General features: G+C 35.8%; 1 protein-coding gene across 2 annotated transcripts in view; it reads left to right on the top strand.

Moving 5' to 3' along the window:
* Positions 1-12,837, top strand: part of LOC136033808 (phosphatidylinositol 4,5-bisphosphate 5-phosphatase A-like) — a 105,637-nt gene that overhangs the window by 28,079 nt on the left and 64,721 nt on the right. For both annotated transcript variants that reach the window (XM_065714721.1, XM_065714722.1), the window contains exons 5-7: positions 487-662; positions 8,810-9,037; positions 10,125-10,278. In XM_065714721.1, the coding sequence (XP_065570793.1) occupies positions 487-662; positions 8,810-9,037; positions 10,125-10,278 (558 nt within the window). The remainder of the gene's footprint in view (positions 1-486; positions 663-8,809; positions 9,038-10,124; positions 10,279-12,837) is intronic.

Below are 12,837 nucleotides of genomic sequence, written 5' to 3' on the forward strand. Positions count from 1 at the left end.
TTTATTAACGAGTTATCTATTAACGAAAACTATTTATTTTATTTATCTTTAAGGGAAACAAAGGTTCTGTATCAGTACGAAAGGGTCATCTTGTGTTAAATATTTTGCAACAGTATCTTTGTAGCAGTTGCAGCATCTCGGTAAATTTCTGACGCTATTTAGTGGGGTCAAAGCCCCACTTTGTTTAAATATTTGTATCCAAGTGGATTTTCTGTTGTGCGCTATTTTAAGCGATTAGTTATAGGTTTCTTTGCAGCGACATTGCTTTAGAAGTCCTGGCTAACACTTTTGCTGCTCCCTATATCATTGCTGCATACTTTTATTATTTTCTGTCACAAATTGATTGTTACCTAGACCATCACTTTTTCTTTCATTAAAAAAAAACTCTATTTTAAAAAGATAAATATACCTTTTTGATTTAAAGGTGAACAAGCCAAAGTGTAAAATTTCTTAAGAGCAAAATTATTTATTCTATTTATCTTTAAGGGAAACAAAGGTTCTGTATCAGTACGGTTGAGTATCTCTGGAGTATCTGCTGTGTTCATAACATCACATTTGGCAGCTTTAGATGGATTCTATGAAGACCGTATAAACGACTATCACTTGACTGTGAATTCACAAAAATTCAAATATTCAAAAACATCGACTATATTTCAGCATGAGTAAGTTTCTTTCTCTTTGAGTTGTAAAACACTTCCATATCCATTCTTCGATTGTTGGTGCTTCTTAACAGTAAACACCTTTTGTTTTCACAATGTTAGAAACTAAGGGCTTTTATTTCACAAATTACTCTTTGAGGGACAATACCAAAAATTTCCCTGATTCTAATAGCACTTCCGATTACATCTTGTAGTCATCATACTGATTCAATTACTGGTTCTGATTGATTGTGAGGTATTCTCATATATTTTATCTACACTTAGTCTGAGTTGTAGGGATTTGACGGCACCCCCTTTGTGTTTAATTTACTTTTAAATATCATTTGCTACTTTTTTCTAAATCCATGTTTTCTGTTAATTTGTATTTAACGTCTAATTTTTGGATCTAGAGATAAACTGATTCTTTTATTAGAAAAAATTATGTGCCCAAACTTTGGCTTTTCTTTTCACATTAAATCACACTTTTTTATCCGTTTTAATGTGTGTATGCTTATAAGCATTTAGAAACAGTATCAATCTTGCTTCGAAGCGATTAGAAGAAGAAATACATAAACCATCCATCCTATCAGATTAGAAATATTGAAGTGAAGGAAAAAATAGGCGACGGGGAGAGTAGTTTCTAAGAAATAAAGAAAAAGAGGTAAGAGTCTGAGATTGTGTTGCAGACTGGGCTGTGGAGTCGGACTATGAGTTTTAGCAAACTTTTGCTGAGCGGAGTCAGAGTTGGAGTCTGAATATTGAAAATGGTGGAGTTGGGGTTGGAGTCGATTATAACTAGTAAAATCTAGTTAAATAAAGCTTTAAAACAGGGCTCTGGACTGGCCAGGATCTATTAATAGGCCCAATAGACCCGGGCCTAGGGGTGCACAATGCTAGGCAGCGCAATAAATTATTACTGAATGATTTTGTCCTAAAAAAACTGGACTGATATCTGCAACTTAGTCCTGTAAAATGACAATTTTAGCCTGATTGGAGCCAAACTACTACCAAAGAAAAATAATAAGATGATCACCCCTCTTAGAACTATATAAAACTTATTTATGTAGTGTCTCCAGGCCCAGATTTACCAATAGGCCCGGGCCTACGGGCAAACAATGCCAGGGGACGTGCTAAATTATCACTGAGTGATTTTTTTTCTTAATATAAACTGGACTGACATGATTTATCGTTAAAGTGGCAGATGTGCTCCGCCGCCGTGCTGGCTATTCACGGAAAAGCGATTTTAAAGCAATAGAGAAATTCCATGGCCGCTTATAGACTTTCAGATGTCTCCCAAGAATGGCAGCTGAGAGATCGATTCACCTCTCTCTCTTTCATTACTTTTGCCTCATCAGTTGCGTTTTTTTCGGTGCTTCCACTATTCCCGAATTTTCGGGATTTTCCCCAAAAATCTCGCCAAAACGGAGCAGCAAAAACGCTTGGGCCTAGAAGTTTTAAAGCTCGACCCTAGCTGTAGCGTCGGAGTTTTAGTAAATTTTTGGCTGAATGGAGCCGGAGTCGGTATATTGAAAATGTTGGAGTCGGTTATGACTTATAACTAACTCCACAACCCTGATTGCAGGGAATATTGAGAAACAGGCAGAGATGAAAACTAGCTCAGTGCCAGCAACCCGATTGCAATACGAAAAAATAGTGACTAGAACAAATTATCGGAAGAATAATTTAGATTAGCATCGGCTAGAATGGAATTTTAAAATGACAAAGAATGCACGTGGATCAATTTAATGCCACTAAAAATCGACCTTGGAATGACTAGAGATAGCAATACAAGTGGGAAAATTTTAAAATAACTGACAATTAATGGGATTGGAAACCTTAGGAATGGATAAAATTAGTCATTATGCATATTTTTCAATCGGTAATTCCCAGTAATGACAACACAATAAAACAAGTATTAAAATTTCTCTAAAAATGTCTTTGGAAATTTTTGTCCTTAACTTACGAGCCATATTTTAAACTTTAAACCTTTATATTCCCACTTATAATCTTGGCTTGACCTTCGGCCGAAAGCTGTTATTATTATATAACGCTTTAAATCAAGGTTCAATGAATAGACTAGTTATCTATGATGTTTTTCTTATTATTAATGTGTCATATTTTCTTATATTTATCTTAATATTGATGTGGTAGCATAGAGGCTCTGCTAAAAAAATAAATAAAATGACGGATCTTTTGAATATGTACCCGCATGAAACATCACAATTTTCCTCACTTTTCCTGCTTAATGTACCCTTTCTGTGGGGTTCTGATCAACTCAACTGCCTCTTCCAGATAAATTTCTCTGCACAGGGTTTGTGCAATATCCCTGATTATATAAAAACAAGCTTCGATGTCTATTTGAAAAAGAATTAAGAGAAATGATGAAGTTAAGTAATACTTTCCTTAGTAGTTAAAAACCTGAACTTTCCAAGCTCTTTGCTAATGTTACCTTATTAAAAAAAAACTTATAGGTTCAAATATAAATTTTAACAGGAAAATATGAATTGTGCATCGCACTTAAATAAATAATTGTTTTTAAATCCTTACAGAAATTAAGTATTTGGTATTGAGCTTTAAACGGTGCGGAGAATGCTGATTTTTTTTTTCTTTACAAAAGTCCTTAAATTCATATGATGTGTCCATGATAGACCTCATTCGTATGATAGAAGTAATTAACTATTAGCATTGCAGAAAACCAGCTTATTTTCAATCAAAACTTACTGAAAACGAAATAATGACCACATTTGCAAAATAAATCGAAACCGAAAATGGATTTTTTTTTTTTTTACTTTATATTTAAACCTTAACGGTGCAATCAGGAAAATTTATAAGTACTGATACCGATTACCTAGCACAAAAGAGGAGGCGTCTAAGGGGCCAATATTTTGAAAAATAATTGCCCCCCCTCACATTTTCGTGACTTGGCGCTTATGCCGAGATCGCTGCGGTCGGTTCCTTGTGGGGGGGGGGGGGTAGGGCTTGGGATTTCTCAGAATCTAAAAATGTGAAAACACGGGAGAAAATTAGAACAAAATACGAATAAATGTTAATCACATGAAAAAACGAGAAAATAAGGAATAAATTTGGGAACTATTGGGGTTCTAGGATGGCCGGGACCGAAGGCTTACTTCTGCGTGTTTGCTTTTATCTTTGAATCTAAGCTTTACAGTGTTCTTTTGCCAAACCCCTTTAATATAGTGTAGTTGAGTGGAAAACTTTAATTTCAAATCGTATATAGGCTAATATTCGCAGAATGAGATTGACAACGCCATCTTGAATGAATAATTGTTGTGTCAAGTCTATTTGTGCAGCTATTTTTGGAAGGATAATAAACATCATCAAAGATGATTTATTCCTATATTGAATGCCTTTCCCAATGATTTGGATGGCTCTAAACTTCAATAACTTATTTTAAATTGCATCCAAACAGAACAGTATGGGAAATCACGAACATTTAAAGTTTAGAAAATTATCTAATTATCTTTTTCTCCTGATCTCTATGCCTTCTGTTTTGAAAGGATTCAATCAAAGCTACGAGTGCCTGCAAAACTTTATTGTTCTCCCTCCCCGTTTCTTTAACTGCCATGTTACTGGTCATGTTGTTGCAAACTATACGAAGCAAACCATGTTCGAGATGCGGAGCAAGTGATCTCAAGTTCATCTCTGATCACCCTGCAAGAAAACTCCAATTTGTGTTACTTTTAAAGTGGAAGGTGTTGCCCCGAAAACCGTAAACGGTCTGAAGTGAGATCATGATACTAAGCCCTTTGTTTTGGAATATTAATGGAGTCTTTTTACATAAACTGCTAGTGCTGAATGATCTTATTTCTTGATATTCTGCTATTTCTACTCAAGAGCATTTTATTCTTAAGTTTAGTATGAATTTATTTAAGTTAAAAAGTGCTCCGTCATTCTGTGTGCCCGCTAGGATGCTAAGTAGGAGGGATGGATCGTTGGGGAGGTCAATCATTATTTTTGTATTTAGATGTCCGCTTGAGTTTATTTGAGATGGATGGTTGTTTTCTTGCAATTAGGGTTGGGAATTGTATCTCCACTTATGTATATCTGCCAATAGATTACGGCAATGATCAATCTCATCAATTATACGCACTTTCTGTTCAAAAGCTTGGTTCATTCTTTGATAAGGTGTAGCAAATAGGATCGCTTTACCTAATTTCTGGTGATTTTAATTACAACCTCTCGGAAATTGGGATTCATCATTCAGCTCGTACATCAAGGATAATGGGTATGTTTAGCGATTCTTTTAGCGTTCTTGCGAAAGGTGACAATTTTACATATATACACAGATCATGCCGATGTGTCCCACAATCTCTCTGCTGAACTAGTGAAGGTTATTTCTGACTATCTCTTATCTGACCATCTCTCTATTACCTCCTCTTTCCAACTCCACGGTTTTAAAGAACAGAATAACTATGAGATTCCACCTAGGCTAAAAACCCGTCGTGATTGGGCTAGAACCAATTTTTGATTTGTTCGCTTATTGTAAAGGTTTTATTCTGAGCAAAGTTCGGGCTCCTTTCCACCTTTAGCAAAAATTAACCAAATTTCCAAAATATGACCTGAGATTTTGCCTGGATATATACGCGTATGTAGTTGAAATCGGCCATGCTCTTCATATTGCCGGAAATCAAGCTGTTCCGCTTCGGAATTTACGCAAGAGTATGATTCCAGGCTAGTCTTCGAACCCTGATCTCGTTGCTTCTTGCCTCAAAACGAAATTTTGGTTCAATCTTTAGAAGGATTGTGACCTTCCGTTGACTCCGAATCTTGCTCCTGTCAATACAAAGGGAAAATTTTCTAAGGCTCTCACTCTTAATCGTAGAAACCTAATAAACGCCAATTCGGCATGTGCTAAAAATGACAAAATCATCTTTTTGGAATTATCTCTCACAACTATGGGTCTCGCTCATGTTTCTCTGTGACTGATATTTCTGATGAGGAATGGCATGCCTACTATGAATCCGAAATTGCTGCATTTAAAGCCTAAATCATTCAGTGGTACTGACCAAATGAGTGCTGTTCATTTGAAATTTGCTGGGGGGGGGGAGGGCATTAGTCCAACGCTTGGTACTTTTAATGCGGATGATTTTTACACAGCGAATTGTAACCTCTTGTTTTTGCATCGGAGACCTTAACCCAATTCCCAAAAAAGAAAAGTGAACCCAAAATATTCATCATTTCGACCTATTACGGTTTCAACTTTTTTTTTGTAAGTTCTTCGAGCTTCTATTTCAATCTGACCTTGAATAGACATGTTACACTCCACCTCACCAGTTTGGGCGCAAGCGGGGAATAGTTTGTGCTGATGCTCTCACAGTTGTACCCAATGTATCAATTGATGCCGAATCCTCGGGGGAATATCTAGTTCTCGCTGATTCCCTCACCTCACCCACCCAGTTATACTCCTCAAAGTGGCCAAGGGTGAACTGAATTCCTCCGGGATTTACTTTCTTCGAAATATGCACTCTCGACTATTTATTCGTCCCAAAATTCCTCCAGATCAAAATATTCCTCTTGTTCCACGTAAGAAACTCAACCCTGTCTTGAAAGGTAAACGCCAAGGAGCAGTTTCTTCTCTTAATCTTTTTAATAATTGTGTTTTGGATGCTCAAGACCAGTGACCCACATATCTGACTCTATCTTCGTTGAATCTGTCTCTAGTTTATTTTGTAGCTGATGTTTTAAATCTCAGCCGTGCCCTCCAAAGAACGAATAAGACCTTTTTACACTTCAACAGGAGTATCTTATACTTGGTCTTGGTTTCGATCATGAAAGGTCAGAAATAGTGCTTTTTAACTTAAAGGGTGTGCAACCGTCCTTTATAACGCTTGACTATACTACTGTAAGATCCGTTGACCACCTTATTTATCTAGGTCTTCCCATTGGTTCCTCGCTACGCCACTCCCGATTCCTACTTCTAGACCATTTCGAACTTCGTATGTCTGCTTCCTATGTATCAATTGCTGCAGCAGTATTTTGATTCAACCATCCACTATTAGCTAGTGTTTTCAATGCTGTAGCCCTCCCTCACATCCTGTATGTTGCTCCATTTTGGAAGGTTTTTACTAGAACTGATGGCCTAAAAGTCCGGTCCATTTTATTTTGGCTCGCTAAATATTTCCTTTGGTTGCCACCTTGCATCGGAATTCTCCATTGATCAGAAAATTTAAACTCGCTCACCCTGATCGTGCACTTACTAAATTAATTGCCAAGTTTAACTGAAAACTCAATTCTTCAGAGCTAATTCAATAGTGTTCATGCTCTGAACAGTATCACACTCTAACGCAATAAAGTTTATTATTTTTGTATGTCTTTGCATGACAATATTTAATACAGTAATGTTTAAATTCGTTTCTAATTCATGTTTTATTTCATCGTTAAATGTCGGTACTGTGGCAAGAGTTATTGCAGTAATTGGTTTCTTGTTCATGTGTTTCGTTTGTTTTTTTTTTTGTTTTTTTTCCTCTACTCCGTCTTATCAGGTTATCTGAATGATGAGTGTTTGGTAAATACACAAATAACTCAATTCCGCCTTTCACTACTATATCGAAAGTGGTTAGCTTCAAAGTCAACTTATTGGAAATGAAATCTCTTTTGTTTACGCTTTGCCCAAAAACACTGGACCCAAGTAGCTGTTTTCAAATTTGGAAAGGACCACTGTTTGTCGGTTGATGCATATATTATGCCAGCTTTCAACGTAAAATTTTTTTCTAGGTTAGTGATAATTTTCTGGGTTTCCCACTGTGGTCTTCATTGATACTTATTCCCATCTTGACCTTTCCTTTAGAAGAAATAAGAAAAAAGTGATTTTAGCTTTTCAGAGCAGTGCTCATGACAAAATTCTATTATTTTGGATCTCTTCCTCCAATTCTGCGGACAAAAATTGTGATTGAAGCTTGTCAGCCTTTAAGGACCATTAAAAAGTAAGGGAACCTCAGGGCCTGGGTTCTTTTTTGTATAAATTGCCTATTTTTGGCGTTCTGAGGAAATTGGGTCCTCCAAGATAAATTTCTACGCAAGTACGAGACAGGGAGTTCTTCAGTCATTGATCTGAGCTTTAGAATTGTTTATATCCCCCTTTCAAATTATAGCAGTTAAATTAATAAATTCTATTTTAATCAATGATCTAAGGACTTTGTTGAGAATATCTTCGATTCTGTTCACTGTCGTATTCATAAGAAAAAAAAAAATTACGTTTAACCACCTTGACCGGGATTAGCGGGCTCTAAGATCGCAGCACTTCGATCAAGCATAAAACTAAAATTTAATCAGAACGATTATGTAAGTGAAGTAAAAGCTTAGCAGCAAAAAAGTAGCCTTTTGAATCCATCTATCCCACGCACTTACTTATACATGCTCAGTTGTTTTTCTTCCTTTCTTGTCATGTTCTCTTATGTGTATTTTGTTTTTTATTGTCTGCATAGTTCAACTGAAAAGATGTATCGAGCAGCATACCCACTGAAGAGGATGGCTTTAATAACCCACCTGGGAGGAGTGACTTCCTCGAAGGATATTCGTTTTACAAACCAAATTCTTAACATGCTACCCAAAAAACATGGCGTTTTGTTATTGCAATAGTGTCTTTCGTTCTTTGAAAAAGTAAATATGCAAAATTTGCAAATTTGCCAGTTTAATATGTTAATTTCTCCATTTTTAGCAAGTGTTGTCCTTTTACCTTACCTAAAGACTCTCATAAAATTAATTAAAAATCACAGAAAAGCAAGGGAAATCCTCTCCTAAATGAAATTTTGAGAATCGATTTCTTTCCGCACCTCCTTGACTTAGTTTTTTGTTGGGTTCCTTATACATCTGGTATTCATGACTCCTTAATAACTCTAAAGTCTATGGCTAATGAAAAAACTTTTCTACTTGCATTCCCAGCCATAGAGCCTTGTGTTGGGGGGTGGGTTGGGGGTGTATATATTGATTTGTCGGGTTTTATTGTTTCAATGCATTGTTGAATACATCTATCTATCCTTCTATATAAAGTGAATGACATAGGCGAACAAGGGAAATAAAGAAAAAAAAAATCCCAGGTGGTCGTGGTTGGTAGACTCACTCAGACAAATGGTACCAGAAATTAAAATATGTTTTTTACGCCTAGCAGTGCAGTATCGATTTGCTGAATTTATTGAACTTCTATCTTTTAGCTACACATTTTGGTTTGGTGACTTCAACTTTCGATTGGAACCTGGAACATTAGACACGCAAAAGATAATTGACTTGGTCAAACATAAGGAATTGTCAACAGCGTTTGAGCATGACGAGTTGTCCAAGGCCATGAAAACGGGGCAAGCTTTTGCATTGATGACAGAGATGGAACCACATTTCCCACCTACGTATAAATATAGAGTAGGCTCAAATGAGTACGATCTAAAGTAAGCGAGATTATTATCTTATTTGATATAATTGGTAAGTGCCCTTAACGCCGAGCCAATCGTTGAAGGTGGAATGATCACCACAGTGTAGCATACTCTTTTCTGTCTCACAGCGGGGGGTTGGGAGAATTAAATTGTTTTTAGATTTAGATTTTTTAGGTGGGGGGATTTAGGAGACGTATAATTTTTTGTCTAGGAAAAACCAAAATATGTTTTTCTGTGGTCTCTACAAATGACTATACGCTACTGTTTTTCTTCCTTTTTGTGCCCGCCGTCCGATCGGCTCTTTGGCTTGTCTGATAAAATATTACTAAGAACTATTCTGCTGTTTACGGAAAATCATTCATGGACGTGAAAACACACACGAGAAGCAAGGAACGGAGGGTAAATTCTCTAGAAAATTATCTATATAAACGAGTTAGAATTTTTCAAGGCAGACAGTATTCAGAGTCGAGTTGACAGTGCTTGCCTAATTTCTCTCGTTTCTTAATTCTCATTTTATTTTATTATAAATACCATTAGCAAAGAATTTTCTGTTTTATTATGGTTACTTCAATCTCACCAGTAAAGCAATGTTAAAGTTATAATAAAACTTCAAAGGTGTTTGATATTTGCAGTTTGTAAGTAGAAATTAAAAATAAGATTTCTATGGCGACAAGCTGCCATTTTGTTATCATTTCCTGAACTATTGTAGCATTAAAATAGTTACTCATTTATGTATAATAAGATATATTCTAAATTTTCCAATGCATCGAACGTTTTTCTTTGCCAGAGTCTAGATCGGACTGAGGTAAACACCGAAACTCTAGTAATCAAGGACCAATTAGACATCAGCAAAAAGAAAGAATAAAACTAATAATATATTAACTAGAGATCATGGAACGGTGAGTCAACTATGGATGATCTAGCATGAAAATGAACCTCTTGCAGTTTCTAAATATAAAGAAGTCACGAATTCAAACACACTTAAATTTCATACGACTTATAATTGCACGTTTTAAGCTAGTTATCTTTTCCTCCTGATCTCTGTGCCTTCTGTTTTTCCTTACCCTCTTTCTCTTTTTTAAGATGCGGTTATTCTTTCTAGACGACGACCAGCTTGGACAGATCGAATTTTATTCCGTGTGGCTCCATGGGAAGTCGAGGGTCAAAAATTATCTTTGAAGCAGCACTCTTACAGGGCTCTGAAAAACTATACTCAATCGGACCACAAACCAGTGGTTGCATCGTTTTCTGTAGCGGTACGTTTCTACACATAGATTTTGCCAATCAGGATTATGGCCACTCCCCCCCCCCCCCTGAAACTCGGAATTTCCATGTATTATTTTACATGCTTGAACTTGAATACTTCCACAAAATATAAAGGGGGGATAGGGAGAGTGTTGCACATGAGCCTCTTTGGAGGCGACCATAGGTTAATAATAATACTACTACTAGCACCTTACTGCAGCACCAAGCCACCTGAGGCCAACGCTTCCCCGCTTTGTCCTCCTCCATTCCAATCTATTTCAAGCCCCCTCTTTACAACCTCCCAAGAAGTTCCGATTTCCCTTAAATCCTTCCTTTCGACCTGGTTCCACCCATTTTTGGGGATGACCTGCTTTTCACTTTCCCTTAGATGGTTGACCAAAAAGGATGATCTTTGGCAATCTTTTATCCGTCATCCGTAGCATGTTTACTAGCCAGCTCAACCTTTCTCTTATTCCAGCCAGAGAAAGCTTGATAGAACTACACTTTTCTATAACCTATTGTTTAAAATAAGATCAGTCTGAAGGTAGCCCTTAAAAAAAAAAAAAAATCCGTGCAACAGTTTCTTTGGAAAGTATCTAATAAATCCTGCTCCGTCTTTTGGGGCGCCCATGTTTCAGAATTATACTTGACCACTGTCATCCCTGTAGATTCAAATATTATAATTACGGTCCACAGACTTATCTTCATATTCTTCAACCTTTTTTCAACTGTGAATACTACTTGCATAAAAAAAATCATTCATTTTGCTAACATTTGCATCTAGGTCGTCGCTCAAATCATCGGCATAATCTAAGTCTAGGAGAGTTCTACCTTTCTATTTGATTTCATACTCTCTCGTATCCTGTGTCGTGCTCCATTGGACTAAGACTATCAAAATGATCCAGTTAAATGGGGATAGAACGCAACTCTGCTTAACCCCTGATTCAATACAAAATCAGCCACTAACCTTAACCGTAGCAATATTTTTTCGCGCATAGTACTAATCACTTTGATGTATTTATCCGGTATGCCATACTAGGACAGGACTTTCGTTAAAGCTCTTCTATCAGTTGAATAAAACGCTTGCTCATAATCTATGAAATTGAGGACTAAAGGCGTTTGATGATTGAGGCGCTTCTCAGTTATTAATCTAAGATGAAAATTTGGTCTACGCATTCTCTACTCTTCCTAAAACCACACTGTTCTTCTCTTAAAACTTTATCTACAGCATCTCTAAGTCTAAAAAGTATTATCATAACAAATAATTTACCTACTACCGAAACCAATTACCACACTTACTCTTATCACCGTTCCGTTTGAGGGTTTAATTAATGTTTTCCAAAACTGCTATAATCCTGCTGTATTTCCTAAAAATGCTATAAAACTGCTATAAAAACTGCTAAAATATAAAACTGCTATAATGTTATAATTCACCTTTTTCAAAATTTTATTCATATTCTTTAGCAATTTATCTCCAGCTTCACAATGATTATATTTAGAAAAGCTCATTTTTAATGTGTTTAAATATGGTAAAAATTTCATTATGCTTATATAGGTGAATTGACATGTTGAATCTTTGACCCTTGAATCAGTTTTAAATGGAACGGTTGTTGTTTTCTGTTTAGCTTTAACTTTTTCTTAGGAAAATTTTTAAATTCTCAGATACATAAAGTAAGAAGATAAGGTTTGTTCATTATTAGTTAATCGTACTATAAATACATGGTACTAATCTCCCAAAGGCTCCTAGGCCTGTAAAAGAGAGGAAGACATACAATCATTAAATCACAAAATCAAAAAGAAACAAATATAAAAATTACAACATTACTTACAAGAGAAAAACAAATAGAAGAAAAAAGTTCAATAGACTAAAAAAATTAAATAGACTCCAACCAATCCTACACAAAAAAGCGAAACAAAAACAAAGAGAAGAAAAAAAAGCGTACGAAGCAGAAAAGTTTTTAACTATTCTTTGAATAAACTAAATGAGTTGCACCTTCAAGATGATTCAGGCATCTTATTCCATTACATATGACTCGCCGTTACAAGGATAATATGACTCGCTGATACAGCATCATGCAGCCTCTTTTTTGTGGAGGCTTGTTTTCTTATTGCGTGTGGTGTGCTCCTTTTTATTTGTTTCTTTTGTGTTTAAATTCTCATAAAACTTCTTTCTTGGAGGCTTACTGTCATATTGTTTGTGCTGTGTGTCTTATGCGTTTTCACATCGTTTTTTTTTTCGATTTAGTTCTCATATAGCTTATTTCTTGTGGTTTCTTTTGCGTTTTTATTAGGCTAATCTTTGTTGAGAAGCCGGTTTGTATTGATATCCCATGATGTCCTCTTTCTCTTTGGTAGAGTTAGAATGTCTTCTTGCTTAAATACGAATTGGTATACCAAATCAGATGTTATGTAACGTCGCAATTTAGATTTAATTTTTATAGTACGTAAACAGAGTACAAAGAAGAAAGAAAAAAGCTTAAAATACTCATTATAATCTTAATTAACAAATATATTAACGCGGTACTGCTCTTAGAAAAACATATTTTTGTGGAAGGACCATGATTTGATGT

The sequence above is a fragment of the Artemia franciscana genome, chromosome 12, assembly GCF_032884065.1.
Source record: "Artemia franciscana chromosome 12, ASM3288406v1, whole genome shotgun sequence".
Classification (NCBI taxonomy): domain Eukaryota; kingdom Metazoa; phylum Arthropoda; class Branchiopoda; order Anostraca; family Artemiidae; genus Artemia; species Artemia franciscana.